At 44.3% G+C, this 27,439-nt stretch overlaps 2 protein-coding genes across 9 annotated transcripts; both read left to right on the forward strand.

Annotated features, from left to right (window-relative positions):
* The first annotated feature begins 11 nt into the window (after nt 1-11).
* On the forward strand, nt 12-13,330 carry LOC105457135 (F-box only protein 33). Its single transcript, XM_011701620.1, has 7 exons — nt 12-588; nt 1,263-1,357; nt 1,433-1,624; nt 1,717-2,121; nt 2,232-2,480; nt 2,563-2,758; nt 2,884-13,330. The coding sequence occupies exons 1-7, from the start codon at nt 127-129 to the stop codon at nt 3,013-3,015; spliced, it is 1,731 nt and encodes a 576-aa protein (XP_011699922.1). The 5' UTR covers nt 12-126; the 3' UTR covers nt 3,016-13,330.
* A 2,435-nt stretch (nt 13,331-15,765) lies between these two features.
* LOC105457137 (transcriptional repressor p66 alpha) lies at nt 15,766-27,160 on the forward strand. Of its 8 annotated transcripts, none has more exons than XM_011701621.1 (9): nt 15,766-16,582; nt 21,408-21,476; nt 21,873-22,159; nt 22,267-22,495; nt 22,586-22,874; nt 23,170-23,235; nt 23,786-24,216; nt 24,454-24,752; nt 24,920-27,160. In XM_011701621.1, the coding sequence occupies exons 2-9, from the start codon at nt 21,427-21,429 to the stop codon at nt 25,171-25,173; spliced, it is 1,905 nt and encodes a 634-aa protein (XP_011699923.1). In that variant the 5' UTR covers nt 15,766-16,582; nt 21,408-21,426; the 3' UTR covers nt 25,174-27,160. The 8 variants fall into 8 exon arrangements, with proteins under 8 accessions (XP_011699923.1, XP_011699929.1, XP_011699926.1 ...); XM_011701627.1 differs by having other exon boundaries at nt 22,586-22,865; XM_011701624.1 differs by having other exon boundaries at nt 21,876-22,159.
* The last annotated feature ends 279 nt before the right edge of the window (nt 27,161-27,439 follow it).

The following is a 27,439-nucleotide window of genomic DNA, read 5'->3' on the forward strand; positions in this document are numbered from 1 at the left end:
CGACAGTTGGGGCGAGCGAGCGAACGGGCGAGCGTGCGAGGGGAGTGAGTTCGCGGTTTGCGGGTAAGTCGCGATCGCGAGTTCGGTGCGTGCACACATCGGCTCGCGTTACATTTACATATATATATGTATATATACATGCCCGTCTCGGCTGTGAACGGCGCGCCCGCGGCCGCGATCGGCGACAGGTCAAACGACGGCGTAGCGGACGGCTCGCGACTCTGGCCGATCGGCTGGCTGAACATGATGCGCGCCTGCGACGACACGTCCGATATACGATTGGAGAAGCTCAGAGCGGCGGCGACGGCGGCGAGCGGCGCCGTCGCGACGGTGTCGGGGAACGGGAACGGGGACGCGGACAACAACACGACGACGGCGAAGGTGAAGGAGGCGACGTCGAGGAAGTGCGAGGGACAGCTGTCTATGCTGTGCGCGGCGAACAGCTGTTCGTCCTGCAAGCCTGCGTGCCGTACGTCAGAAATGGCGCAGGAGGACCACCACGGCCCGTCCTGGGACAATCTGCCCACCGTTATCTTGCAGGAGATATTCACGTATTTGTCGCACGAGACCAGAATAAGAGCCTCCCAGGTATATAGCGAAAGAATGCGCGAGAGAAAGAGAAAGAGAGAGTATGTGTGAGTGTTTTCTGTGTGTGTGTGTGTGCGCGCGCGCACGAGAGCCTTGCCTCTTGTTTTCCTTTTCCTCACGATCGTTTGCGCTGTAAACTGACCTGACATTGTGCGGCCGATAAAGCCGTCGCAAGTTAATCACAAGAATATTTCTCGTGCGACGGAATGTATACCAATGAAAGTAATGAAAATTCGCCACTATCTGACATACGCTTGCTCAATCGTTATTTGCGTGAGCAAAAATTTGATTTACGAACGTATCGTTATGTGCGTGCGTGCGAGGAGAAGGGAATTACTATATACTCTATATATATTCTGTTTTCTGCATTATTATATCAAGCGATAAAACAGCGAGTGTATCGCCAACGATCATTTTTACGATATATCTCATTATCGTGTCAATATGTGATAAAGATTAGATCTTTAGTGATATTAAAAAACTGTAAACTTGATACTCACGTGATATAATTTTTGTAAACAATGTTTTATACACACAAATGTAGATAGTAAAAATGATTGTTGGGGACAGCTTTATAAATCTTTATTTATATCAATGTCAACTATTGATTTATTAATATTTATGCTTAATCAATACAAGATCTGTACAACGAATTTGTTATTCAATTTTCGTAGGTATGCAGAAATTGGAGATACACCTTGTTCCACCCAAACTTTTGGAAAAAAATCACTTTTGTGTTCAGAGATGAGGACAGCGTTTTGTGGGCCCGGTTCGTAAGACTTGCACATCTGTCTTCACAGATTCATCAAGTGTCGTTATAGTACATGCAGCATGTTTGTTGCAGATCCTTGGCAAATCGTTTCGCTCTGAGTGTGCACGAAGCTACAATTCGTTGGGATATACCTAGAAACATCAATTGCACAGGTGAAACGTACAGGCTCTTGAAGAAATTAGGTCACAATAGACAACTGAGAAAATTGTTCCTGGAATTCAATAGTAATACTTGTGATTCTCCTTTTGACAACGAGGATGACAGGTATTGACAAATTGATTTTATCTAGCGTACAGGTCAGCCAGCCTTCTTGTTACATGTTCGATAAAGTTGGATTGATTGTTCGTTTCTTTCAGCAATTACAAAAGTTCCGTATCATTAGTAAAATGTGTGGTGAACATTATTGAGACTTCTAATTGCCTGGAGACCCTAAGTCTGGGATGCAGGGAAGAGTTGATAGTGAATTTGTCCGCGATTTTGGAACCACTCCGTCTTCATCACTCCAAACACTTAACACACCTCAGTCTGGCATCTATCAAGGACGATCCTGACTATTATGACTTCTTCGAATTCGATAACTCTATTTTTAATTCGTTTATCAGATTGTCTATCTTAACTCTGGATTACGAGTATGTCAGCGATTCTTTATTGGAAGCGTTAGATAATGGATGTATGCAGAGACTTGTGATTCATATACATGGCTGGAAAGAGGATTATCCGGGAACGACGAATATGGCCTGGCAAATGTTCGTTCAGAAAAAGTGAGTCACAGTTAATTTTGTCGCACTAGCCATATTTGGAATTATTTTGATCATTTAGCAATAATAGTAAAAAAAAGGTAAAAAAAATATACATAAATATTTATTTCCAGCCCGCAGTGTGAATTAAGGCTCAATCTTATACATTCTTATGCCGGCGTTAAGGTTTTGGATACTGATATATTCTGTCCCGCTATGCCATTGACACACTTACAAGTTCTGTTCTGTGAAAACATTAATATCAGAGCACTACATCGATTATCAATGTGGTATTCACATACATTGAAGTCATTGACATGGATAGACTCGATAGATCGAAAGCAACGTATACCGTCTACATTTGATCCAAACGATCCAAATGGGTAAGTAAATTTTCTATGCTTTTACTTAACATATTTCCTTTTTCTCTGATAAGAGTATTATCTATGTACAATTCTATTATAGTCCAGACTCCTTGGTGTTGGTGGCATGGAAGTGTACTAAACTTACGAAGATGGTGTTCCTGGGGCATAAGTATTACCAAGAGAATCTATTGGCCATCGCACGTCTCAGAGGCAGCACTCTTAAATTATTGGTTTTTGCAAAAAGTGATATCACATCTGAAGTTGAATCGTGGCACGAGGCTGAGAACATCAGACGTGTGAGTAAACAGGCATATACCTTTTCAAGTATAAGGAATTAGATGTCACGTTTTCATTCGATTAACGAACTATCGATTGCGAAATCGAGAGACTTTTAAAATATTAAGTATTGTAACATATTTAGGAAATTCGAGAGATAATGGGTCCACATTGGATGCCGTTGAGTGACACAGATCTGCCAATGGTGATACTGGATCCTTTCAAAGGCGATAGTAGAGAAGTGATTATGCCATTGGTTCTCAGTGATCAAAAGTAATTCTGTCGAAGCCAAGGAAAAAAATCTCTATCCAGTGTGATTATCCAAAAATCATCTCCGGGCCATCAACATTCTCAGAAGTAATGTTATCAAATTACATCTTTTATTCTTCTACAAGATTTTTTTTAACGAGGGTGAAACACACATCGAACAGCAAATACGCACTATAAGTTCGAAATCTCGTTGTCAACGGCGTTATCGTTTTCCGAGTTAGGAATTCTGGGTGCAATTGTATGAGAGATACAAGATACAGAGAGAGAGATAGAGAGATAAACGCACACATAATTTTCTCCTCGTTTACAATACTTCTATCGGTTATATTAATATGAATGTGATAAATTGTAGTCAAACTAGATCTACTTTCGACTTGTTGATGATGTATATCTGAATGCAAATTACAACACATTTGCAAACAATGAGACGATCTCTACAGCTAAGAGATCTCTCCAGTGATTTATATGTGCACTATAGTTTTCTTCTTATGGAAAACCGTATGAGTCGCGCTTTGATGTTGACAAAGTGACGCTAGGAGTGTGATCACGAACGTACATTACACGCATTAAGAGCGATATACTTAATGTATATATCGCCCCTCTCGCCTATTTAAGTCGATATATCGCCAGAAGAAGCCAGAGTACGTTTTATATAACTACAATTATTATTCTGGTCAAAGAGAGCGGCACATTTAGAACGGCGTAGCTGAGAACAAGATCGCATTGTAAGAGGACTGTGTCTTGAATTCTTGCTAGAGATGCATAATGCAAAGCGCAGCGGAGCTGAAGCACAAGGATGCCAACGATTTTGTCCAGCGGAAAAAGAGAAAGTGTGCAGCACGTAGGAGAGAGAGAGAGAGAAAGAGAGTGAGAAAGAGGTTCGGATCTCGTGAACTTCCACTGGAAAGAATAACAAAATTCCAAAACGTATGTAAGTAGAAATGCGTTTAACAACATATTTTTCCAATTCTCTGGGAAGTTAGGTGATAGCGAGCGCCAAGAGCATGACGTGCGAGAGTAAATATCTAGTAAGACTTCGCGAAGAGTTCGTCGAAATGTGAGCGGCGCGGGAGCATAAGAGAGTCTCGAGGACAGAGAGAAAGTAGTAAGAGAGCACGAAGTCAATACAGCGATCCGAGGTTATTTTTAATACCAAGACCAATCGGACGCTTTTGTACAAATGTTAACGTAGCGCGCACCGGAACAAGCGCGGTTCGCTCGACGGAAGAGCATACGGTTGCGAGCGAGAACGAAAACAGACAAAAAAAAATATATATATATCGCTCGGTATATATTTACACGCCTGTCCATGTATAACTTTCGACAGGTGTTAAACGTGAGTAGCGATCGAACGTGTAACGTGCAAATATATGTATAACTGTCTATACTCATCGTGCTCTTAGCGACCGCTGATGACGAACACACGAATATAGGTATACCTGTAAAATCGGAGTTATTAATCGCTAATCGTATATGTATGTATATGTATGTATAACTGTATTATCTGTCGAACTTTAAAACACGTCAACATCCGGACGCAGCGCGCATCTATTTCTGTCGTGCGATTAACAGTGACGATTCTGAGAGCGTGTTTCAAAGAGAGAGAAAGGAAGCGAGAGTGAGAGAGAGAGAGAGAGAGAGAGAGAAAGAAGAGCGCTATATTCGTAACAAAGATAAAATACCAAAATGCAGCCGTATATGCCGTATATACACACAGTTTACTATTCCGAGAGGTTATTTACTTTTTTTCGAGCCCTTGTATAATTATATTACATTATCGTGTATATCGTATATAGTCACACGTGTATTAATATGGTTTTTTATATGTGGTTTCTGTACATACATCTCTCCATACGTTCGGGACACTATAGATACACGCGCGAACGACGCGGAATTGCGTGCGGAAAAAATACACGAGGAAGGGAGGGGGGAGAGATTAAGGGAAGCACAAAAGGAGGGAGGAGAAAATACGAGAGGGGAAGGGGAGGGAAACAAAGCGTTTCTTTTCGACATACGACCAGCTGTTATACAAGATGAACGGGCCTTAATATGTACCTGAGTCGCGGATAAGGGATAAATCCACTGAGAAATCTGTCACGCGACATCCACCATAGAGAGATAACCAGATTAAAAAAAAAAACACCTTACAACGGTCGCCCGTCCTCGCGAACGTGCGGCGCGCCGTGTGCACACGCGTCCACATTCGCCAGGACCGCGGACCAGGAGGTATATCACGCTCGTGCCCTTTCATTTCGTATTCCGCGCGTGTATATTTTTACATCAGATGTGAGAATAGGGGAGAAAAGTTTAAAAACGCGAAACGAGAGGAGCCGACCGAGGGGAGTAACTCCGAGAGTCGTAACTTATTACACGTACGAACGCGGACGTTATCGACTAACGCTCGTCCGCTGTCCGCCGATACCACGCGGACGGGGCAAAGACTTTAAACGAAATAATTTTTACGTTTCTTCTCGTTTTTCTTTCAAACGAACGGAAATTCCGCGTGAAGAAGAAAAAGAAGAAAAGAATTGAAAAACTATATTCGGGGGCGCGGTACCCAGCGTGTGAGTGTGATAAACGAGCGCGAGAGAGAGAGAGAGAGAAAGAGTAAAGTGTGAGAGCAAAAACCATGCGACAATTACGCGAGAGCGAGTTTTAAATAGCGTGCGAATAGAAACGGAACGAAGAAAAAAATTATTCGAGAACGCGGAGCGAGATGATAACGCGTTTGAATGTAATAACGGATATCCGCGAATCGTAGAAACAAATCAAGTGATATGATAGTACCATCTCTGCGAAGTCCTCTGTAATAAAAGTAATGTCGTGTGTAGAAAGGCGGCCGTGCAGCCGCTCGACGCGGGCACAACGCAAACTATGTAACCACGTGTCACTAGCGTGATAACGACAAAACCACAAGCATAAGACTGAACCTGCCGGACGGAGGTGTATACAACAAAAGTCGAGCGGGCTGCATGCCGGCCGCCGCGCGTTGCCATATTCATAAGAGGCGGCAGGACGGAAAGCACATCCGGTCGAAAAAAGGAAAAAAAATAATAATAAATTGTCGCCGTTCCGAGCTGAACGCGCGGTAACCGTCTCTTTCCTCACGGTGTTTTCTCCGCCGCGCTTTAAGACGCGGCTTTCCTTCCACGTTGCTTTCCACCTCGGCCTGGTCTAAACAAAATCGCATCGCCGTTGCGATCGAGCGAATGCGAAACGTATTTTATGAATATGCGCGTCGCGAAAGCGAAATAAAACAAAAAAAATAAAGGGATGGTGCACAAGCTAGCGTTTAGATCGGAATAAGCCCTGAGAGAGCTCACTCGACGGCGGTTCTCGTATAGAAGCCGATATTGTAAACTTAAACCCTTAAAGCAGCCTGCCAAGAATCAAAATACTGTAAAATATCAAACGAAACGCTAGCCAGTACAGAATGCTAAGATCTATTTTTTAAGAAGCGAATGTATATTTTTGTACTAAGGCAGGCCTTAGCGTGTGATCGTGTCTTCTTGTGCATAAATGGGATGAGATCTGTGATTGTAACACGTGTTGGCTATACAAAACACAAAAGAGGGAGAGAGAGAGAAAGAAATCATCACGAGAAATGTATGTCGAAAGCGTAATCATACGCGTAGTATGCAAAACAACATAGGGAACACAACACGAGGATCCCTGATTGTTGACCGAGTGAGCTGTAGACATAGGCAGGGCGTTATAAAATCGAGAATAAAACATCTGTGATAAAGTAGAAAATCTTACAAGCGTGTTCGAGGGTGGATGAAGATCGGCGAGTGTCGGTAGAGAGTATATGTGAAAAAAATCAGGAGAAAAGGGAGAGAAAGAGAGAGAGAGGACTGTTGAGGACCGAAAATCCAGGCGCGGGCGTTGGTAAAATTTCAACGCGCAAGACCAGCGATTTCTTCGAGATTTAAAAAAAAGGGGGGGCCTGTGACCTCCGACGCTCCAAGGAAGAAATTTGTCGTGCGTGTGATCGATTAGGAGATCAAGAAAGAAATGAGAGAGTGAGAGTAAGAGAGAGAGAGAGAAAGAGAGTGAGACTGTCTTTCGACAAGATAGCCCGGTCTAACTAGCAGACGACGACGACAACGACCTGACCAGCTCAATCGCGCGCTTTAATTTACACGTGGGTTTGCAACGCACGTTTATTTTTCTTTTTTTTTTTCTTCTCGGCCAGAGCTGGAGCGATCAGGCGTGCGCGTTCCGCGGTGGAGCCGTGGTATACACTTACCGGAAGTTTGGTATACTGCGTAAAGTATATTTCCTCGCATGACCCTCGTCATTTAGCGGCGCGTGCCAGTACCACGGCTCTCAGGCGGAAAGCACGACGAACGCAAAGAGTTTTCTTGTTGCTCCGTCTACGACATTCCACGGTGAGAAGCGAGGATACGCGCGACCGCTCCGCCGAACTTCTTAACGAACAACACGTTGGTCCTCTCGACTCACCCCCAACTGTAGAGAATCTTTGCAGCGGCTAGCGTTGCTCCTCCGGTTGAAATCCGCCACTGATGGCGAAGCGCGCGCATTTAGGTAAATTATAATAGAAAAAGAGAGAGAGAGAGAGAGACACAAGGGAAAGAAGCGTTAAGTTATCGTCGACTGAAAGCAAGATCGCACAAGATAATCGGGGTACAGCCGGAGTATGTATATGTATGTATATAGTTTGATTTTGACACGGACACGCATTTTTTGTTGAACCCGCGCGGACGAAGCAGTCGCCGTCGGGTCAGTTGGCGGCCACGAGTAGTATTATAAGTTCCTAGAAAAAGAAAGAAATACTTTACAAACGCGGTTTAACGCGATAGAACGAAGAGAGGGCCGCGGCATACGAATACACACGCCCGTGCGCGAACAAGAAGGGGAGCATTCAGTCCAACGATTTAGATTTGTTCACTCGCTCGTTCGTTCGTTCGTTCGTTCGTTGATTCGTTTGTTTTCGGCACTTTCCAATACTTTCGGACATGGCACGGAGTAATACGTCGTCACATAATTTAACGAAGTACGAAGTACATGTAATATCCATTCCAGTCGACGGGAATGTAGCGTGATTTGTATGTACTGTCGCGAGGAAGATCGGGGACAGGCAGCGCGAATCGTCGAGCGAATCGGATCCGGGAGAAGCCGCATATAGTAAATTGCGTAGCATCGATTTGATCTTTGTATCGAGTTGTGCGTGTCTCGTTCTTTTAGATGATCGCCCCAAGAGCGATAGACTATTCGATAGACTGTTTAACTTGAGTCTCAAAACGACGATCTTGTTAATTCTATATAAGAGGCACAAACGAACCTGTAGTAGTAACTATGCCTGTTTCCGTTAGATCGTCCTCGATTAGGTCGGCCGTTCCTATATCTGAATTGAGAATTCGACTTGCGTTTACCGTCGAAACGCACGGCTCGTTTATGTACGTTTCCGATTGTACTTGTACCTGTCGTCGCGACGTCGGCGACCAATGCGCGTTCCGTCCCGTAAACAGATGATCCTTACCCGTCGGGACGGGAACGCCGGTATCGCCAGACACGCGCATTCCTCTATCGATATCACACACGTAAGAGTTACACAAACAGCGTTTAGATGTAAGCAACGAGCTGTGTAAGCGAGAACAGAACCGTTCATACACCGTTCGCGCAATCAAGCCTGAAGGTTTCCGTATAATCTTTCACAAAGGGCTTTTACGGGGGCCCGCGTATGTATATTTTGTCGCTATAATATTCGTTCATAGCTCACGAACGGATCTTACAACGTCCTAGTTCTATAGCATGCGCGAGTAAATGCCACCGAGCATTGATGGGTGGTCATTCGAATGCACATCCGTCCCGCGGATGCACGGGACTTTTAGCTCTCTATCGCCCGACTCGTGATCTCTGAGGATTCGGAGGCGAGCGTGGCGCAGCGTAAGTTCAAGTAAAATCTGTACATTTGCAAACGCAACGCCTGGAAACGGGTCGTTGCGACTTGAAGTTAGAATTATTAGACAAAGCGGAGGAACGCGAAGGAGGAGTAATGTAAATGTATAATGTAAATCAGTACATGTGATGTGACACAGGGCCGATAGAGAGTTAAATCGAAAAGAAAGCGTAGCGTGTAATGGTGGAATGAGCCAGAGAGCATCGAACGCACTGTACCACGCTCGTCACTGCGATCTGTATTGCGTGCGATCCGCGAGGGATCGAAGAGTCGCGCGCGGCGAAAGAAGAATGGTCTCTCGCGTTTTTATTCGTCTGAGAGGGTATATTAAAACCGAGCAAGAGCGATGTAAAAGAATTTGTACACGACGACAATCTTCGTTAGATGCGCCGTCATCGAAGTGGATTCTTGAACACTCGCCTGCGAACTGATTCGGGGAAACGATGCTAAATCGATTCTTGACGCTAATGCGAATTTCCAAGCGTATATTCCAGATTTGAACGCGGTTCTAAAACACGAAGGGGACATTCGGGCGTCGTGCAGTATATGTATATGTATATTGGCGTTACTATAATGCTGTCAGTATAAAATTTGGTTTATCGCTGTGAGAATTTTTTTTTTTTTTTTTTTTCCAATAAGAATTTCGCTTTTAGCACGGGTCAGTTTTAGCTTCTCAGCGCAGGGAAGACATGATCTATCCAAAAGGATAGAAACCCCTTAGTACCCAGGTAATGTTACCACAGAATCTCGCCTCGAGTTCAACCGATGAATAATTACGAATCTTATGTATAAGACATATGTCATTTTTGGACTCCGTCACGTCGATTGAATTGTCTTAAACCGGGTGTCGTTCCCGGATCGTCAATCTTTAAAAGGCACCGCGTCGATATTAAAACGGTTGAATAAGAACGGGACTCTGCAGTTAGGCGTTAAAACAAGAGCAATTGAGAAAGCGCGATCGAATGCTCTGCGAATGTTGTTCCCCCCGCCGCCGCGGGTGGAACGAAGTTGAAATGACGCGAAATCGTGGCGGACACGGCCAAGCGGACCAAGATATACCTGTGTAATTACTTCTTCGTCGACTCCGTAGCATTTAGTTTTCATTAAGTATTAGCATCGTCGGCAGTTGATGTCGATTGTACACATTGTGATGAGGAATTGCGCGAAAGTCACGCGCTCGCTCTCCGTGACGGTGACGGCGTGCTCGCCGCGATTTAGCGTCGCTTTCACATTTTCCTGTTTGCAAAAGCGGCGCTTCGTCGATGCGTCTCGACCCACGTTACTCGTTACACCCGGCGTCGTTCGATCGACAACGCCGCAATGAAAAGAAAAAAAAAAGAGATCGCGATCGGTGCTAATTAATCGACGTGCTAACCAAACGTAAACGCGTGACGCGTTGCGTCACACGTTTCTCGTACACGTGCAGGTACGCGCGTTGCACGTTGCAGATATGTATAATGTCGGGATGTCGAGGAAAGGGGAGGGGGATGTTATTAAGCGAGGGACCTTTAAAGAGTCTGGGAGCGTTCTGGCAATCGGCTTTTCCTTGGCGACATGGGACGGAGACTCTGTATTTAATGTAATCGAGAAGTTCCATCGCGAGTCTAATACTTCCGCGCGTCTTTCGAAGCTCCGCTGAATCGCCGCCGGATGAAGTTCTCGATAACTGAGCTTCGTCGCGCCGAAAGGAAAAGTCGCTTCCAAGCTCCTTCGCGCGGACGGAAATAATCGTCTCACTATCGTTACACTTTCCTTCGGACAGCCTGCGTAAGCGAACCTCAAGACGGTTGTCCTCATTATCTCGAGGACAGATCTTGTTCGGACATATAGTTTCGCTGTATATATTTAAGGAGATGGGTTTGCAGAGAGCGCGCGATGACGCGCGCAGACGACGAGCGCGGGGACCCGTTTCCTCTTCGTGTGAGGTCGATGCGAGATCGGAAAAACGGCATCGGCATCGAATCAGCATTGGAAGTCTCACTCGTTGTTGCTTTGTGATGTCGGACCACCATACGAATGAACCAACCGCGCTATATATTTTTCTCTGCCAATGTAATCGCGTCATACACTACCGAAATAATTGTCTCACTTAGCGAGATTAACGAATTGTAAGATGTATATGTATGTACGTTGTGCGTGTTCGTCTATTCTATGCGTATTATATTGTGTGCGTGAGCGCGCCGACGAGAGAGGCTTCGCGATCGTAGATTAATTATCGCGCGGCTTAATTCGACGACGAGGAATATCGCGGGAGGTCGGTTGATTTTTTCCGCTGTCCTATTCGTGCTCATTATTATATTCGAGATTGCCGCCGAATAACAGCGGTGTAAAAAAAAAAAAAAAACACGAAGCTCGTAATCGTGCATTATTTTCTAAGCACTATCGGTGTTAGAGCCGCTTCCCGATGCCCTCGACGCGCGTCGAATCGCATCTAACTGTGAAACAATGAAAATTAATACGCTGCAAAAAAATAATTGAGGGGATCATACAGGGTGGTAACAGCTTTAAAGATTGTGAATATCTGCTTAAGAACAAAGTTTAAGTTTTAGGATTGGAATTTTGAAATGCCAAGTAGCCTTCGAGACATATTGTTTCTTACACTATACGTCTTTCCCTTAAAATCTAGTCTAGTTAATTATTTTGTTGAATAATAGCTACACAAAATGGAAAATAATTTGTTTTGTAATATTTTTTTTTTATGAAGATGTATTTATTTTTGAAATAAGCCTTAACAACATAAATGTCCCTTTATGTTGTTTTTGTTAATAAAAAACATATAGACTGGTTACATAAATTAATAAGTATTTTTTTAAAGTCTCGCAGGAACATTACAGGTTTCTTCGATAATGTAGATCCACCAGTGACTGAAGAAAATTCAACGAGAGTATTTTTCATATATTTAACATGCTGTTACACTTTTTGATCAATTTGTTCCATGAAGAAATTAATTATCCTATTTTTCTTTGGTTTTTGATAAATATATATTTGTAAACATATTTTTTTAGCTCTTTTGATAAACTGATTTGTTCGTTTAAAGCAGCGGTGCCTCAATTATTTTTGGGCAGTGTATAATATTCTGTCGGTCCATCGATTTAATGATCGTCGAGACGCTCGTCGTTGCGTTTTAATTTTTTATGTGCCGTTATGCATTATTATTAAATTAACGATATTAGTAAACGTACTCCAATTATTCCTTCGACTAGAATTCGACTTAACGCTCTAACAACACATACCAAATTCACACAAATCTTTAGTCAGATACGTAATATATAAGATTTAACCCGATTCAATTGCTCGTCCCGTTGTACGCAATTAATTACAATTTCTCTATTCTTAAAAGCTAGTCTCCTCGAGATTATCTTATATATCAGTTCTACAGTTTATTTGACAGATTTGTTTTTTGTTGAATTTGGAACATCATAGACAAACTGAGATATTAGACTAATAAAATTCGCTCATTTTTGTTTCCCATATTAGTTTTTACGCTGACCGAATAGAAGAAACGCACGAAGGAATTTTTCATCAAGCTAATAAGTTGCGAATCTGATTATGTATCGTTGTCAGAGCGTTAAGTCATCGTTAATGGCACCGAATACAGGACTACGTTAGTTGTAGGAAGGGAAAAAGGAGTAGACTAAATTTTCGGACTTTGACTCAGTGATTCTTACGTTTCTTCTCGTTCCTAGACTACACACGGAACTGCGGCCGAGCTATTTGCGCGGCGCGTTGTGATACATTCTTTGTTTCTTCATACTTTTTTGTTCTTTTTTTAAATATATATCAAATACATCTTTTCTCCGAACTGCTTGCGAACGTGTCTCTCTTGCAGCTTCGTATGTCTATAAATTTCTCGTATTCTACTTGTGCATATATATTTCGGTACACACTCTTGACATCCGTAACACGAGTTTTTACGCCGCGTTCTAGTGCGAGTTTCGTTCCACACGCGAAAGCTTCCCTGGAATTAATTTCGAAGCATCACGATATTTTCTTGTTTACTCGGCGTACTCTTTTCCCCACTCCTGGAATAATACAATTCCGAAAACACGATCCCGGAATACAGTCGTGCGGAAAGGTCGAGGCTCGTCATTACAACCCGCGGAACCTGTGTTACGCACTGTAGAAGTCTGTTATTGTACCACTTTAATGCTACAAATTATGTAGTACCACCACCGTTTCTCGCGGATGCGGATAGTCCCGGGCGAGCATTTTTACATATATCGGATTACCGTTCTAACAAATCAGTATTCCTTCGACTTCGAAGTAACCGTAGGATTGTGTACCGATCTATCGTTTTTACGTCACTCCTGTAATAATAGAAACCAGATGTTTTTTGGAAATGTGAATCAATTTTTAAAAATGTATGAATCGATAAATAAATAATGCATGGCAACTTGAATGCCCCTTCACATTCTTGTAATCCTATAAAAAATATATATGCAATTAAGATTATTCGTTATCCTTGTTGCAAGAAAAATCGAGTACAACTTTTCTATTGTACTTTATTATTTTTAGCCTTTAATATGTATAATAACATTTTTTTATTATGGATAAAGCGATTTTATAATAAGTAATAACTAATCTTTTTAAGAAAATGAATATTTTAAATTTTCCCGAGACATTTAATTTTTAAATTTGTTAAGTCTGCCGAGAAATTAATTATAAATATATAACAATCGTTTAGAAATTCTTATCTCTTTTAAACTAGAAAGTCAGATTAGAAACAGATTGCCTCCGTGTTAAATCAAAGATAATATCTATTCTCTTGCTGGGAAAATAGATTTAAAAAAAAACTGACTATATTGTACTATATTTGAAATTAAAAAATATATATTAATCATTGCGTCGCGTTCGTCCGAGGCGATTCGACTTGAAGTGAATCGGAAACGCGCGGCTCGCTCCTGACGCCGCGCGCAACGCCGCGGCAGACAAGTGGAGCGGGGGTTTATTTAGACGACTGTCGACGATTATCAAAACTCCTAGATGCCGCATCCGGTAAAGTTCGGTATTGGGGTGTGTTTCCGGTAAGCCCCATAGCTGGCGACACCCGACCTGCGTCAGCAAGGGATTGCTGGGATCTCGAAGGATGACCTATTGTCCATTTCTCCCTCTCTCTCTCTCTCGCCCTCTTTTTCTCCCTTCGTCCTTCCACCCTGCAGTCACTCATCCGGATGGCGCGACACCGCGCCCGAAACGATACCCGGCGAAATCGAGCCCGCGCGGAAGGAAGAGGAGGAAGGGGGGGATGGGGGGGAAGGAGGGCAGACATCAACGGCGGGCGAGGCCGCCATGTTGTATCGCTCTCGTTAATTTTTGCGCAGAGGCGTCGCGATTTTTTTCCCCGTCCGCGCGCTCAAGGTTGAGGTGCCCGGGCAGCAGGCTCCCATCCCTCCCTCCTTTTCCCTCCTTCCCCGTCGCCTCCCTTGATCGCATCTCCGCGACTCTCCTCTCTTCCGTCTCTTCTCCGCGCCTATCTTCACAGCCGCGTTCTGGAATGACAGGATCAATTTCGAACATGCACTCGCGAATGCATGTTGCCTCCAATATTCAGATTTCACTTCGCAGGTTTCGAGCGTTGCTCGTAGAACACTTTCATAGCTCGCTACATCGATAATCAGAAATGGGGCGTTTTTAATGCGATTAAGATGTGTCGATTGAAGTTGGCCGAATAGTAATTAGCGCGTAATTAGAGCGACCACAAAACTTTCTAAAAAATGTATGCGCAATAACGAAGCATCGAGTCTTCGCTTTGGCAGTAAATGGATTTCGTGCTATTACGACGTATTCAATGAGGAAAAGAAAAATGAAAGAGATATAAATCAAAATGTGCGATCGACGCGCAGAAATCGTGAGATCATTCCCACGCGGCTTTTCCGCGTTCCAAAACTCATTATAGAGAAAGAGATCGCGATTTTTTCGCTAACGATAATATTTCTCTGAGAGATTCGTACTCAAAACTCCATTTCCCAAATGGCATTTTCGTTTCTGGAAACTGTCGCAAAAAGCTGGTTTTGTTCCGACGTGATTCCGCGCGGTCGGGAGTACGGCGGTTGTTTTTCGAGGCGTCGTAAAAACTAGATCAGGTTCAAACCAGCTTACAGCACACTCGATCTCAGCGCGTATTCGAGAACATTTTGCGCCATTGACTATAACTCCGGCGGATCGAGGATCAACGTAAAATGTCCTTATTAAGACGCGTAAAAATTTTCTGCTAGCTGTAGCCCATTTTGTCATTTCTTTTACCGTCCGATAGAAGTTTAGCATCTTTTCCGACATTTTCAAGTAATTCTCCCCGTGACCCGTGACGATACTTCTTATCACTTCAATAAAGATTTACATGATTAAAGAATAAGCTAATGTTCCCAGATTTTTTCGAACATGCGCAGTAGCGCCGCATTCGGCTCAGTAGCGTGAACATTTTATTGAAACAAGTGGTGCCGTCGAGTTTACAAAAATCAAGAGGATTCGGAAACGCCGAAGAGAATTAACTTTCCGTACCAATCCGCGAAGTGCTTTATCAATCGAATGAAGTCCGTCGGTACAGCGAAATCTTTAGGCACGCAGTCGAATCGACACAGATATCGAGATTTATTGAAAAGATAACGGAAAATAATAATAAAAGGCGCCAACAATTTTTAATCGAGAGTCTCCCTCCCCACGCGGTTGGCACTGATCGTCGAGGCGGTCACGTGGTTTGATGCGCGCATGCGGGGAGAAATTCCACGCGTCTGCTAATGTCGGCGCCGTTGCGCATGCTCGGAGAGAGCGAGAGAGAGACAAAGAGAGAGAGAGAGAATAGAGATTCTCTCCCTCCATCTGGGGGAACTCGGTCGCTGTGTCGCTCCACTCGCGGCGATACAACTCCGGAACTCGGGCATACTCTTTCGCGTGGAAGACGTGCGTGCGTGCGTTGGTGCGTGCGTACGTGCGTGCCTATCGGCGGCAGAGGAATCCCGGTTGGAACATGTGATGAAGTGTGCCGCGTGTGCGCGCGATCACGATTCGTCGAATCGTGCACGGCGCCGGTATACGTGAGGAGAGAAGAACGAGCGGGCGCTCGTCCGCGACGACGCTCAGCGGCAAGACAAGCGGAGGGACAGACGGACGGACGGACGGACAGACGGACGGACGAACGGACGGAGGAGCGAACGAACGCGGGCGGGCGGGTGAGTGGACAAGAAACGGACGCTCGGCCGGGTCGACCGAGTGTACGCGTGCACATTGACTTTGTACACATATACGACGCGGTTGTGCGCGATGCGTGCGCGCCATATCGCCGTCGACGAGGGACGGCAGTGAGCGCGGCGTGTGTGAGCGAGCGCGTCGCGCGCGTCTCGCCGTACGCGATACGGAGTGCGACGGACCGCGGTGACGTGTGAAGTGAGGCGCGGAAGCAAGGGGGCGAGGGAAGAAGAAAGAAGAAGAAGAAAAAAAACGGTCGTCGTCACCGGCAACGGCGGCGCGTCTCACATCTCGCCGTACGCGGTCGGCCCGCGTACCGTGTTGCGAAGGAGGAGACGTGCGCGCGGTGAAGGCAGACGAGGAGGAGGCGAGGAAGGAGGTGGAGGAGAGGAGGAGAGAATCGGCTCGTCTCCTCGCATGTCGGCTGAATCGCCACGCGAATTCGGATCAGCCCCGATCGACATCGTAGGTATGTATCGCCGAAGGCCCTGTCGCCTCTACACGGGCGTACCGTAACCGTAACGCGGCGACTGGGGCGGGGAGAGGGGGACAAAGGGCACGGGAAGGTTCAAGGTGCTCCACCGATCGGAAGAGATACCGAAGTTTTTTCTCTATGGACAGATGCGGAAGCCACTGGTCAACAGGGCCGTATTTACTTGCTTGGTACTTCAAGCGCAATATTTTTGGGGAATTCTGCAGGGGCGAAAAAAAAACGAGCGTGTTTTTTTTTGCTATAAATACGTGATGGCATATTTATTATCAAAAAAATTTTTTTATTGATGTTGCAAATATAACGTGGCACATGCATGACTCTCGATATGTAGATATGGAATGCTAATGGACTGCATATTTTATAACAAAATTGATCCGAGTGTTTTCGTGCGCGTAGATCGTTTAATTCATCACCTTCATGCAAAATTAAAATGTCCGTTAAGCGTAGGTTCGTTGAATGTTAGCGGAATTCTTTTATTTATTTTTACCCGTTCAATTTGTAAACAACGTAAAAATAAATAATTAGTATTTTAATTGCTATCATAATTTTAAGTGCGTATTCATGTGTTTTCTGTTTCGTGCATATTTATTATGCACTTTAATTTAAAAAATTGCTCTTAAAAGAATAGCATCTTTTAAGCACGCACATCTTTATATATATTTTAAATAAATAAATGTATTATCTCGAAGTGACTTTGTTAAAAGTAATATTAAAATTTATATTTGCGATTTCTGTTAGTTAGATTTTAAACCTTTAGAAATTATATTTATTTCAACAATTAATTTTGATCTCAAGCATTCATACTGTAGCAATTTCAAAATTAAACGACTGAATTACTTTATTTTTAATATTTATTAAACGTTGTTATACATGACAATGCAAATGAATACAGTCTGCAGATCCATAATAATACAAGAAAAAGATATGTAACTAATTGTTTAGGTAATAAATATAAACATTGCATTAGACTGTGTATAGAACAGTTATAATTGTTCATTTTCTCTTTTTACATCTCAAAATTCTCGTCGTAATTCATATTATTTCATTAATAAATGACGCGAATAAATTGTACAATTTATTTTGCATTTTTTAAGTAATTTGTAATTCTTGTAAGAGCAAAAAATAACAATATATATGTATGTATTCCTCACTTACATTGATAATTTGGCTTACATTGTTAATACATGTTTACGCTTTTGAGGATTACATGAATGTTGATATTTCTCAAAATTCATTAATGGTAATATACATTTAACTATATATATATATATATATATATTAGTAAATCTAATTGTAGCAGCATATTCTCATTTTAAGTATAAATTCGGAAACGTAAAAACTACGAGAGTTTTATTAAATTATTGAAATTATTCAAAATTCAATTTACAAGATATAATTGGATTTGTGATTACAAAAGTATCTGTATATTGCGCCTATGGATAAGTAACGGATTTTGGAAATCGGCGTACATCTTTCGCGCGAAGCATCTATAAATTATCCGGAACGAAGTATCTGGGACTCATGCACGTTCATACCTGATTAAACAGATATGAACGTGCATATTGTTTCTCTATTCCTTTTCTGTTTATTTAAATTGTGATCTTGTTTTTCTTTTACGCGTATAAACACGTCAATTCGGTATTTCCAATTCAAGCATAATCATAGGAAATTGAAAAACATCGAAACGTTGGCGAAATCGCTGGTGTTGTCGCGATAGCTACGAAACATCTGCGCGTATCCGAGGTCGCGTTCAGACATATATATATATATATAATATAATTTTTTTGGATGGAAATTGATTTTTCTGTCACGCCCGAGATACGAATAATAACTTCATATATTCGCGAACGAAGATGCAAGCCGATCTTGCATGCTGTGCTCGGCGAAAGTCGGAGGAAACTATAAACCTATGGTAGTCGCATGAATTACACGCGATAGGGAAATTGTATGGACCGACTGTCGTTTTCTACCTGAGAAAAGGTACCGTTTCATTTATCTTATATGACCAAACTTTTTTCAAGCTTATTGATTGGCTGTAAGATAAGAGAACTTAGACTAGAGAACTCGTCTATTCTTTAGCCACACAGTCAGCGCGCGATGAAAAATTTGTCCTTGAAAACGTAGGATTTTCAATGGTCTCGCAATTCGTCTCGCAATCCCGACGAAACTCGGATACGCAATTCCGGCGGGAAGGTGATCCTTAACGTAGCGACGTGAAGGAAAAAAAATTTAACCTATTTAGATAAGGTCGGATCTCTAACGAGTCTCGTCACGTTCGCGATTTTTCTTTTGGTTTTATCGATAAGGAGATGCTAGACGGTCAATCAATTAGCGCATCTTCCACGTGCCACGTGGCGGATTTCTTCTCCTTGGCGTGTCCGCGGCGAGATCGGAAGCTACCGTGTCTCTTCGGGCCCTCGCGATCTTTTTCCGATCGCGGCTAAGAACCGCGCTAAATTTACAAGTCAGCGTCGAGAGATCGCTATCGGATCCTCGCGGCGGAACTTCGGCGTCGTCGGGGACGTTCGCGGCGGCGGCGCGGCACGGCGATTTCCCGGAGTCTGTTCGGGCGCGCGAAATGACATAACTTCGCGCTGTACGACGCGCGAGAAGTTGCATACTTGCGCGTGCGGAAAGTTTAGAGACCCCTTCGGGATACATGTACGGACGGTCACGTGACACCGCATGCCTGCGGGCAGAAGACGGGGCGAGAGGGAGAGAGGGGGAAAGATCTAAGATGAGCAGGGTGTTTTTCCATCGGTTTGCGTGCATGGAAACTAAAGGGGGTAAGAGAAGACCGTCCACGTGCGGCTCGCGACTCTAAATTCGCGCAGCGAAAAGGGCAACTCGGCGGCGGGCGGACGGGCGGCGGCGTTCGGCGTTCGGAAGACAAGAGCGATAGTGGGCCGGTGTGCTATCGAATATCGCCCGCAACAACTCGCGTGCGGTGTGCGAGGAGGTGTAACGGGCCGCTTGGCTAGGCACGCGCTGGCCTCTCTCCACACGCAAAATGACGATCGTCCGCGCGCGCGGCAGCAGCGGCAGATCGGGCAGAGCGGGGACGGCGCAAAGGCGCGCGAGAAGACAGCCCGCCGAAAAACGTCGCGAGCCCTTCGTTCCACCGGCGGCAGCGGCGGCGGCGGTGGTCGTCGCCGCCGCCGCCGCCGCTGCTGCAGCCGGCAGTGGGGACCCTGCCGTCGAAAAATCGATTTCCCGTAGGGCATAAGGGCGCGCGAGCGACCGGGAGGGCGGCGGTGGGGGCGGGAGACACGTACGGAGACGAAATTCGGGAAAACCCGCAAGGGGGTGCGAAAGGGAGAGCGCCCCGGGGGAGCGATGGACCGATACGTCCGAAAAGAGCGGGTGTACGTATGTGTATACATGTGTATATATATATGTATGCGTGCCGTGCGCGCGCGAGAGCGAGGGAAATGAAGATGGAGAGAAAGAGAGAAATTGGTTTCTAGCCCGTTCCCGATGCGGCCGCGTGTGTGGGTGAGCGGCTAGCGTGCCGCGGTCGTCGTAGTAGGGGTGAGAGGAGAAATAATTAATGTGCGACCATTCCTCTCTCCGCGCGCGCCGCGCGTACTCCTCCCGTCCTCACCCCCGCCCGTGCTCCCGCGTTTGCCCTCCCTTCCCCCGCCGCCGTCTCCCCGTCTCGACCGACCTACCTACTCCGCGGGTCTCGTACCGCTACGCTTAGCTGCCATTGTGTCGGGGACGCCACTTCCGAGGCATCAAATTTAATTCTTCAATTGTGGAGAGAAAGAGAGAGAGAAAGAGAGAAAGAGGCGGAGAGAGAGCGAAAGAGAGTGTATGCGTGTGTGCACTCCGCCGAAAAAAAAAGCAACGCGCGACGCGAGTGATACGCCGGCGGTCCGGATACCGACGTGGCCCGTGTTGTTCACCACCACCACCACCACCACCACCGAGGACGACGTCGTCCTCGTCCTCGTCGCGGCGAGCAATCGCGTGCATCCCTCGACCTCGTTTTCTGAAAACTCGCTCCACACCGATTCGCGTCCTAGCGATTCTCTTTAAACTCTCGTGGAAGTTAGGTTAGGACAGTTACTTCCGCAGGTATTGGCCGATCGCGCCCGCCCCGTTCTCCCCCCTGTCTCTCTCTCTCTTTCTCACTCTCCCTTCCCCCGCTCTTTTCTCTTCGTGCCTGCACGCTAGTGGCGTCGTCTCCCGTCACGGATGTTCCTCGGTTTCGCGCGTCGTCGTACGGGATCTCTCGTCTCGTCGCCGTCGTCGTCGGTGCCGTTGGCCGCGTTCGACGTCCGCGCGTGTAGCGTCCGCGGTAACTCTCGCGTCCGTCACGCGGGTGTGTATGTGCGTGTGTGATCGGCCGATCGCCGGAGGATTTTCGGGGGGGATCCGCCGTCGGGCGCGTCGTCGCGTATCCGCGGGGACGGCGGCGGGCGCGTACTCGAGAATGCGCGCAGGAGAGATTCGGTAACCCAGTTGTATGCAAACGCGAGTAACGAGTAACGCGCCTGTGCGTAGGCGTGTGTGTGTGCATGCGTGCGTGTCGCCGCCGCCGCCGCCGCGTATAGCGTAGCGTAAGGCCGGTGTGTGTTTTCCGCGCGCGAGTCTACCGCACGCGGCGGAGACCAACGGCACCGCGCGAGATCAACGTCATCGTGGCTGCGTCTCCTCGCAACGCGCGTTTTCAAAGTGTAACACGATATCTTCTTTTTTTCCGTTTCTCCCCTTCTCCCGCGAATACAATGCCCCCCTCCCCCTCTCTCCCCTCGCCTCGTGTCGATCGACTTCACGCGTGTATTTGTGATTGCAGAGTGACCACGGTCGAAAGAATGGAGGCCATGGATGTGGACGGAGATTCGGTGGTGGATCTGAGCATCAGGTAAAAGTGCCGCGTGTCCGCGGCTCCCGTTACTACACTTGTTCTAATTAATTGTGAAATAAAGGAGGAGTAACAATAGCCTGCGTTTGTTCGTTCCCCGTGGTGATCTTACCTTAAATTGCATAATTTCGAATGTAAAAATAGAGGACGGTATATTATTCAATGGTAATTGATGATAATGCCGCCTTTTATCCAGGCAGGAGCTTCTTATCAGTATTTAGGTTCTTATCACCGTGTGTGATGGACGAAGAAGTAGGTTGTTGTTACTTCTTAGCATGACGCATGAATATACTTAAGAATAGTAGAATATTTTTTTTAGCCTCGCGTTTATGCTGCACGATAACAAATATTTATGCGACAGGTCTCCCCTAATTCTCGTAATACGTGATCTTTCAGCAGCAGTGGTAGGCGTAATTCCCCGTCCCTTTCTGTGAATTCCGGCGACATCCCGTTGGACTTGGGCATTCACTACTCCGCTAGTTCCAACTTGGAGAACAATATGCCAGAGGCACGCAATATACAGAACGCGGCTCGCGGTATTTTGGCTCCTAAACGATCCCACGGGGACGAACGTAAACCACGTCGTAATCTTAGACCTAGGATCGAAAGGAGCTATGCCGAGAGTCCTGACGAGCCTAGAATGAACGGATATCTGAATGGAAATGCATCGGACAGCGACGAAGGTTATTATTAATCTTTTTTCTTATTTTATTACAAAAAAAAGAGTATAATTTATGAATTTTTTACCCCAATAACGAATCGCGTCTCATTATGCTGAATGCTTAAGCAGGCAATGACATGCCGCCGCTGCTGCCAATCAAGGAACTGTCGTCCGACGAGCTGGCTGAACGCGAAAGAATGCTCAGAAAATGTAGAGAGGAGCTCAAATCGGAGGAAATGAAACTAGTGCTCTTGAAGAAGTTGCGTCAGTCACAGCAACTGAAGGAGAACATCGCGGCGGCGCCCAAGGTTCTCAGCAAATTACCACCGCCGATAACGACGCAGCAGGTGCCTCACAGGTAAAACTTGGCAATAATATCGCTCTCCGAGTTGTAACTTGGATATATTGTTGCGTTAAGTCGAAATAAACGTCGCTTTTCTCATCGCAGAGCCGGGAAAGCGCCCCCGCCGTTGCTTAAGGGACAGCCCGCGCCCAGCAGAAGTAGTAGTTTACACGCTCCCCCGGTTGGTATGGTACTAACTCCTACCGCTGGTAGAACTGCTCTTCCAAGCGCCGGCGGAATGCCCCCGAACATGGTGATACCTCAGCCACCTCATCCGAGAGGAAGACCAGCCAGCGTAGCGGCGGCGACCGTCTCGAGCTATCACGCGCCAACGGACAGAACGGAGAGGTCTACGAAGGATCCGACACCGACTCCCGCGCATCAAGTAAGTAAGGTATAACATCACACTTTTCTTCATCATTTCCGTTTAATAACCTTTACGTAGTTGTAACTGTAGTTTTACGTGAACGTTAAGAACAAGTCAATAAGGCCCTTGGAAAGCTCCTTTACTGAATAATTTTAAGAACTAACACTTTCACTGCTATAATCATTACTCGGGCGATCGCTACAATACGATGCATTACGAGCGATCGTTGTCGCGAACTGGCCCCGGCCGTGAAAGTGTTAAATAATTCTTTAATTATGAACAACGTATGTAATCGATTTATTGTGTTTTTCTAAACACAAAGCTGCTTGCTGGATCGCAAGAAAATAAAACCACCGCATCCTTAAGCACACCTGTGAATTCGGAACAGGTATATTTATACGTCGATCAATGTATAATGTTCTCTGTCTGTATTCTCTAAAGGCTGTTAATCTGTTTTGTTTTCCTTACATTGATTATGATATTTTAATTAAGCTTTTCTGTTTTTTATTTCTGCTTTTTTAACGATTCTTTATTTTGTTTTATGAATCACATACAGGAAAGTACTTGAGTCTTCATTAACGCATAAGTTGTAAAACGTGCAGCATTGTGCTAAACTTTTACTAACATATCTATTTTTTAATTGCACATTATATTATTCATATATATATAAAAAAAAGAAGAGAGAAATATTGCATAAAGAATACATTCTAATTTGCATGCAGCTATTAAATTTATACTTTGATATGTATCTATATATCATACAACACATATTCCCACGTACATGAAAATGAATTATCTAATTCCTTTAACCTTTATTTTATGTGTTTACTTTTCCCATTTATTTAAGCTGTTTGTCTTTTGTGTTACTGAGAGATTAACTGTATAAAGTAAAGGTTATGACGACAAACGATGTTTATTCTATATTTTCGATAATGTAGGAGAGAACAACGCGAGAGGAGACGCCTGCTCAACGTCAGGCAGCCGCCAAGATGGCCCTAAGAAAGCAGCTCGAGAAGACATTGTTACAAATACCACCGCCGAAACCGCCGCCTCCCGAGATGCACTTTGTGCCGAATCCCTCCAACACGGAATTCATATATCTGGTCGGTTTGGAACATGTGGTCGATTTTATAACGAAGGAACCGGCAGTACCGCCACCTCCGGAACCATTCGAGTGCTCACAATGTAAAACAGATTTCACGCCCGTGTGGAAATGGGAAAAACCTTTGCCTGGCGGTAAGAAGGATAGTCCTAGAGGCCAACATGCAACTTTCCAACGACCACCAGCGGGTCGCGATCCGAGGGTCATATGTGAGCATTGTGTAACGACTAATGTGAAGAAAGCGTTAAAAGCAGAGCACACTAACCGGTACGTTTTTATGTTCATATTAAAATATTAAAAATTTTCTTATTTTCTTTAAATCCTAATAATAAATTGTTATTACTAAATCTAAACTAATTTATTACTAAATCAATTTGTGTAAGACAGATATGTTCTTTATTATAATTTAGATAAAACGAATAATTTAGTATATTTTTGCATATGAAATGTAAAAGCTTAAATAACGTTATCCTCGCGTCTAATGGATTTTATATGGTGTTACAGATTAAAAACTGCTTTCGTAAAAGCGCTGCAGCAAGAACAAGAGATTGAGCAAAGGCTAGCGCAGACAGCATGTCCGAGTCCTGATCCTCCCGCTCCGAAACCAGTTCCTAAGGCAGCCACTCCTACACGTAGAGTGGCTACACCGCCTGCGCCTCCGCCGCAGGTACCACCGGCACCTACGTTGACGCCGACACCACCCGCGCCGAAGATGCAGGAGCATCCCCTGATGAAACTGGACGGGGGGAAGTTCAGTCCGCACGCAGCTGCTGCGGCAGCCTTGCAGCAACAATTGCTCAGAGGTGAGTGAAAAGATCCTTGAACACATCTTGACTGAAAACTAATCTTTTTTCATTCTTTGTCATACTCTACTCCCTTCTTTAGCTAATAATACTAAAAGTAGATAAATATTCTATTCAGGTTATAAAATAATGAATATTCTATTCATTCTCGATTATTATTGTTACAGAATTGGCGAAGAATCCAGTACCGGGTCTACCACCGCATCAACCTCTTCCTGCTCACATGATGCCGCATTTTACCTCGATACTGTATCCTTACCAATTAGCAATGGCTGCCAGTGGCAAAGGCCTCGTAGAGTTACAACGACAAGCGGCGGATCTTCAACGTCAATATCTGCTCGACATGATTCCGTCGCAGGCGTCCCAGGCGCAAGGCAATCAAGCACCGCCAAGAGCCCATCCACATAACTGGAAGACGTAACCGGACGCATTTAAAGGATGATGTAGTAGCAGCAAATGCGAATAAACAGTGAACGTGTAGCGGAAGAAATGGAAAGAAAAACTAAAAAAGGGGCAGTTATAAAGTGTGCAGTCATAATTTGGTGCACCTTACGCTGTCAACACTAGTGACTCAATTAAGGTGAAGCTCAACTTGAAATACATCGGAAGATTGACACCGATTAATATTGTATAAAGAATAATCGTTGTGAATATGTCAATTGACGTTTATGACTTTATTGTTATCTAAGGGGTAAAGGTTTTATTTCCGTCACTGAAAACACGCACTCTACGTACGTATGAGTTGGGACATAGAATTTTGTGTCACGTCTAAATAATTCGTTGTTTAGTGGAGACCAATCGAACTCTCTCCCGGAATTGGAAATGTGTCGTTCATTTCCTTTTTTCCCGATCTTTCCTCGTACATGTATGCGTTATTATTTCGTTAACGTGTCGTTAACATTGTCCACTGAACAACTGATATATAAACATAATAATTAATTTAAGTGTATCGACAAGCATATAGTAACATTGAATGCAATTGCTTGAATTATGAACACCGAGTTGCCTAACTAGGCGCGAGTGGAGCGATCACCTCGCTTTTTCTATAACTATTTTTGTTCTTTATCTGTATGATATCCTATGTCCTCTTTTTATTATTATATAATGTCATTATTAGCAAAGTTGTATTATCTATTTGTCCAAGATTTTGTTGTTTTCTTCTTCGTCTTTTTTTCTTGGTCTGTCGTTTATTCGCAAGGATTATCTGACGTGGTGAAAAGCAAAGTAAAAATGCTCGCTCGCTCGCATGATAATATCATAAGTTAGACAACTCTGTTATACAACATAATATAAAGAACCAAATAGACATTTACAAGGCACTAAATAAATCAATAATAAGTGTAAAATGACTGCAAATCGGATTATTAACAATAATAGGGATAATCACGAGAGGGAAGGCACGAGTGTAAGACGAGGTAAACGAAAGTTGATGGAAAGGATCTTTTTCGGCCCTTAGATAGTTAAGACGATTTTTGCCGCTGTTTCCAACGAGTTTTTGCGATCATCGGCAGTACCTGTAATATGTGTATATTTCATTATTTTCTCCGAACTGTATTTTTAAGACGAGTTTAACGCAAGATAGAGCTGTAGCTACATACGAGGAAAAAGAAAAAAAAAACCTTTGTAAGAAAACGCGTGCGTGAGTGAAGATAAGCCAGCACATGTATAGCAATCTTTTTCTCTCTCGACATACGGAGGTACGCATCGGCGAGTTTCTAATGGAAAGGGGCACGAATGTTGTTCGCACAAAATATGATTTTCTTGTGCGACACTTAAGTCGTACGTTAAGATATACGGGCTCGCGCGAAGTATGCACTTGGGCGATGTGTGTGACACACGACTTAAAACTTGGACAGTTCTTGTACGTTAAAAAAACGAGACTCACACAAACGAATCTGTAATGGTAATCGGGACTCGAGTTAACGCAGCGCGATTGATTTTCATGTCACATTCGATGTAAAAGTATTTAAAGAAACTTACTAGAGGAGATACGTAATCGAGATTTTTGCGAATTGTTACAACACGGCGACCGCCGGATTTTTACGACGTCCTCTACGAGTCTGCACTTGAACGAGTTAAAAAAAAAAAGTATCCGGCACTTGTCCCCAGTAATACCAGCCCTTCCTACCCTCCCCGGTCCTACCTTCCCCCTTCCTCCTCCACTAATAGTCTGATTTAATTAATTCTGGGCTAACCGATCTTGGTCTCATACATTTCCGAATCAATTAAATATATAGTACTATAGTCTTGATATTTCTCGGTATATGATACAACTTAATAAACTAAAATAGCGCATAATCATCTCTCTTTGTACTACGTGATAGATTTTGAACTCGTACTTGATATACATGTACACCATAATAAGTCTACGATCGCATAATAGATCAAGATCTGTGTTTTTTGTGTAAGAAAAAACGTAATAATATGTCGTCAACTAATTATCATCGGGGCACTACCGTCGTCGTCGTCGTCGTTGTCGTCGTTATCCTAAGATGAGATCCGGGAGCGAAACAGAATGACAACGTGAAGGAGGAGAGATTCTTAAAAGCTTGAACGTACTTCCCCGAGAAAATCGAGCAATATTTTGTATAATTTTGATAATTAAAGACTATTTCCAAGTTGTTTATGTTGAACAATTGTTCTTTAAATGAGCAGCAGTTAAAATTAGAAATTATAATCTTTCACTG

This window comes from Wasmannia auropunctata, unplaced genomic scaffold, assembly GCF_000956235.1.
Source record: "Wasmannia auropunctata unplaced genomic scaffold, wasmannia.A_1.0 LD335365.1, whole genome shotgun sequence".
Taxonomy (NCBI): domain Eukaryota; kingdom Metazoa; phylum Arthropoda; class Insecta; order Hymenoptera; family Formicidae; genus Wasmannia; species Wasmannia auropunctata.

Bases quoted from the DNA above. Each gene is read 5' to 3' on its own strand.
- LOC105457135 (XM_011701620.1), top strand. From the start codon at position 127: ATGTATATATACATGCCCGTCTCGGCTGTGAACGGCGCGCCCGCGGCC. The intron at 1,625-1,716 runs GTATTGACAAAT...CGTTTCTTTCAG, and splicing joins TTTGACAACGAGGATGACAG to CAATTACAAAAGTTCCGTAT. The intron at 2,122-2,231 runs GTGAGTCACAGT...ATTTATTTCCAG, and splicing joins CAAATGTTCGTTCAGAAAAA to CCCGCAGTGTGAATTAAGGC.
- LOC105457137 (XM_011701621.1), top strand. From the start codon at position 21,427: ATGGAGGCCATGGATGTGGACGGAGATTCGGTGGTGGATCTGAGCATC. The intron at 24,217-24,453 runs GTACGTTTTTAT...ATGGTGTTACAG, and splicing joins AAAGCAGAGCACACTAACCG to ATTAAAAACTGCTTTCGTAA. The intron at 24,753-24,919 runs GTGAGTGAAAAG...TTATTGTTACAG, and splicing joins GCAGCAACAATTGCTCAGAG to AATTGGCGAAGAATCCAGTA.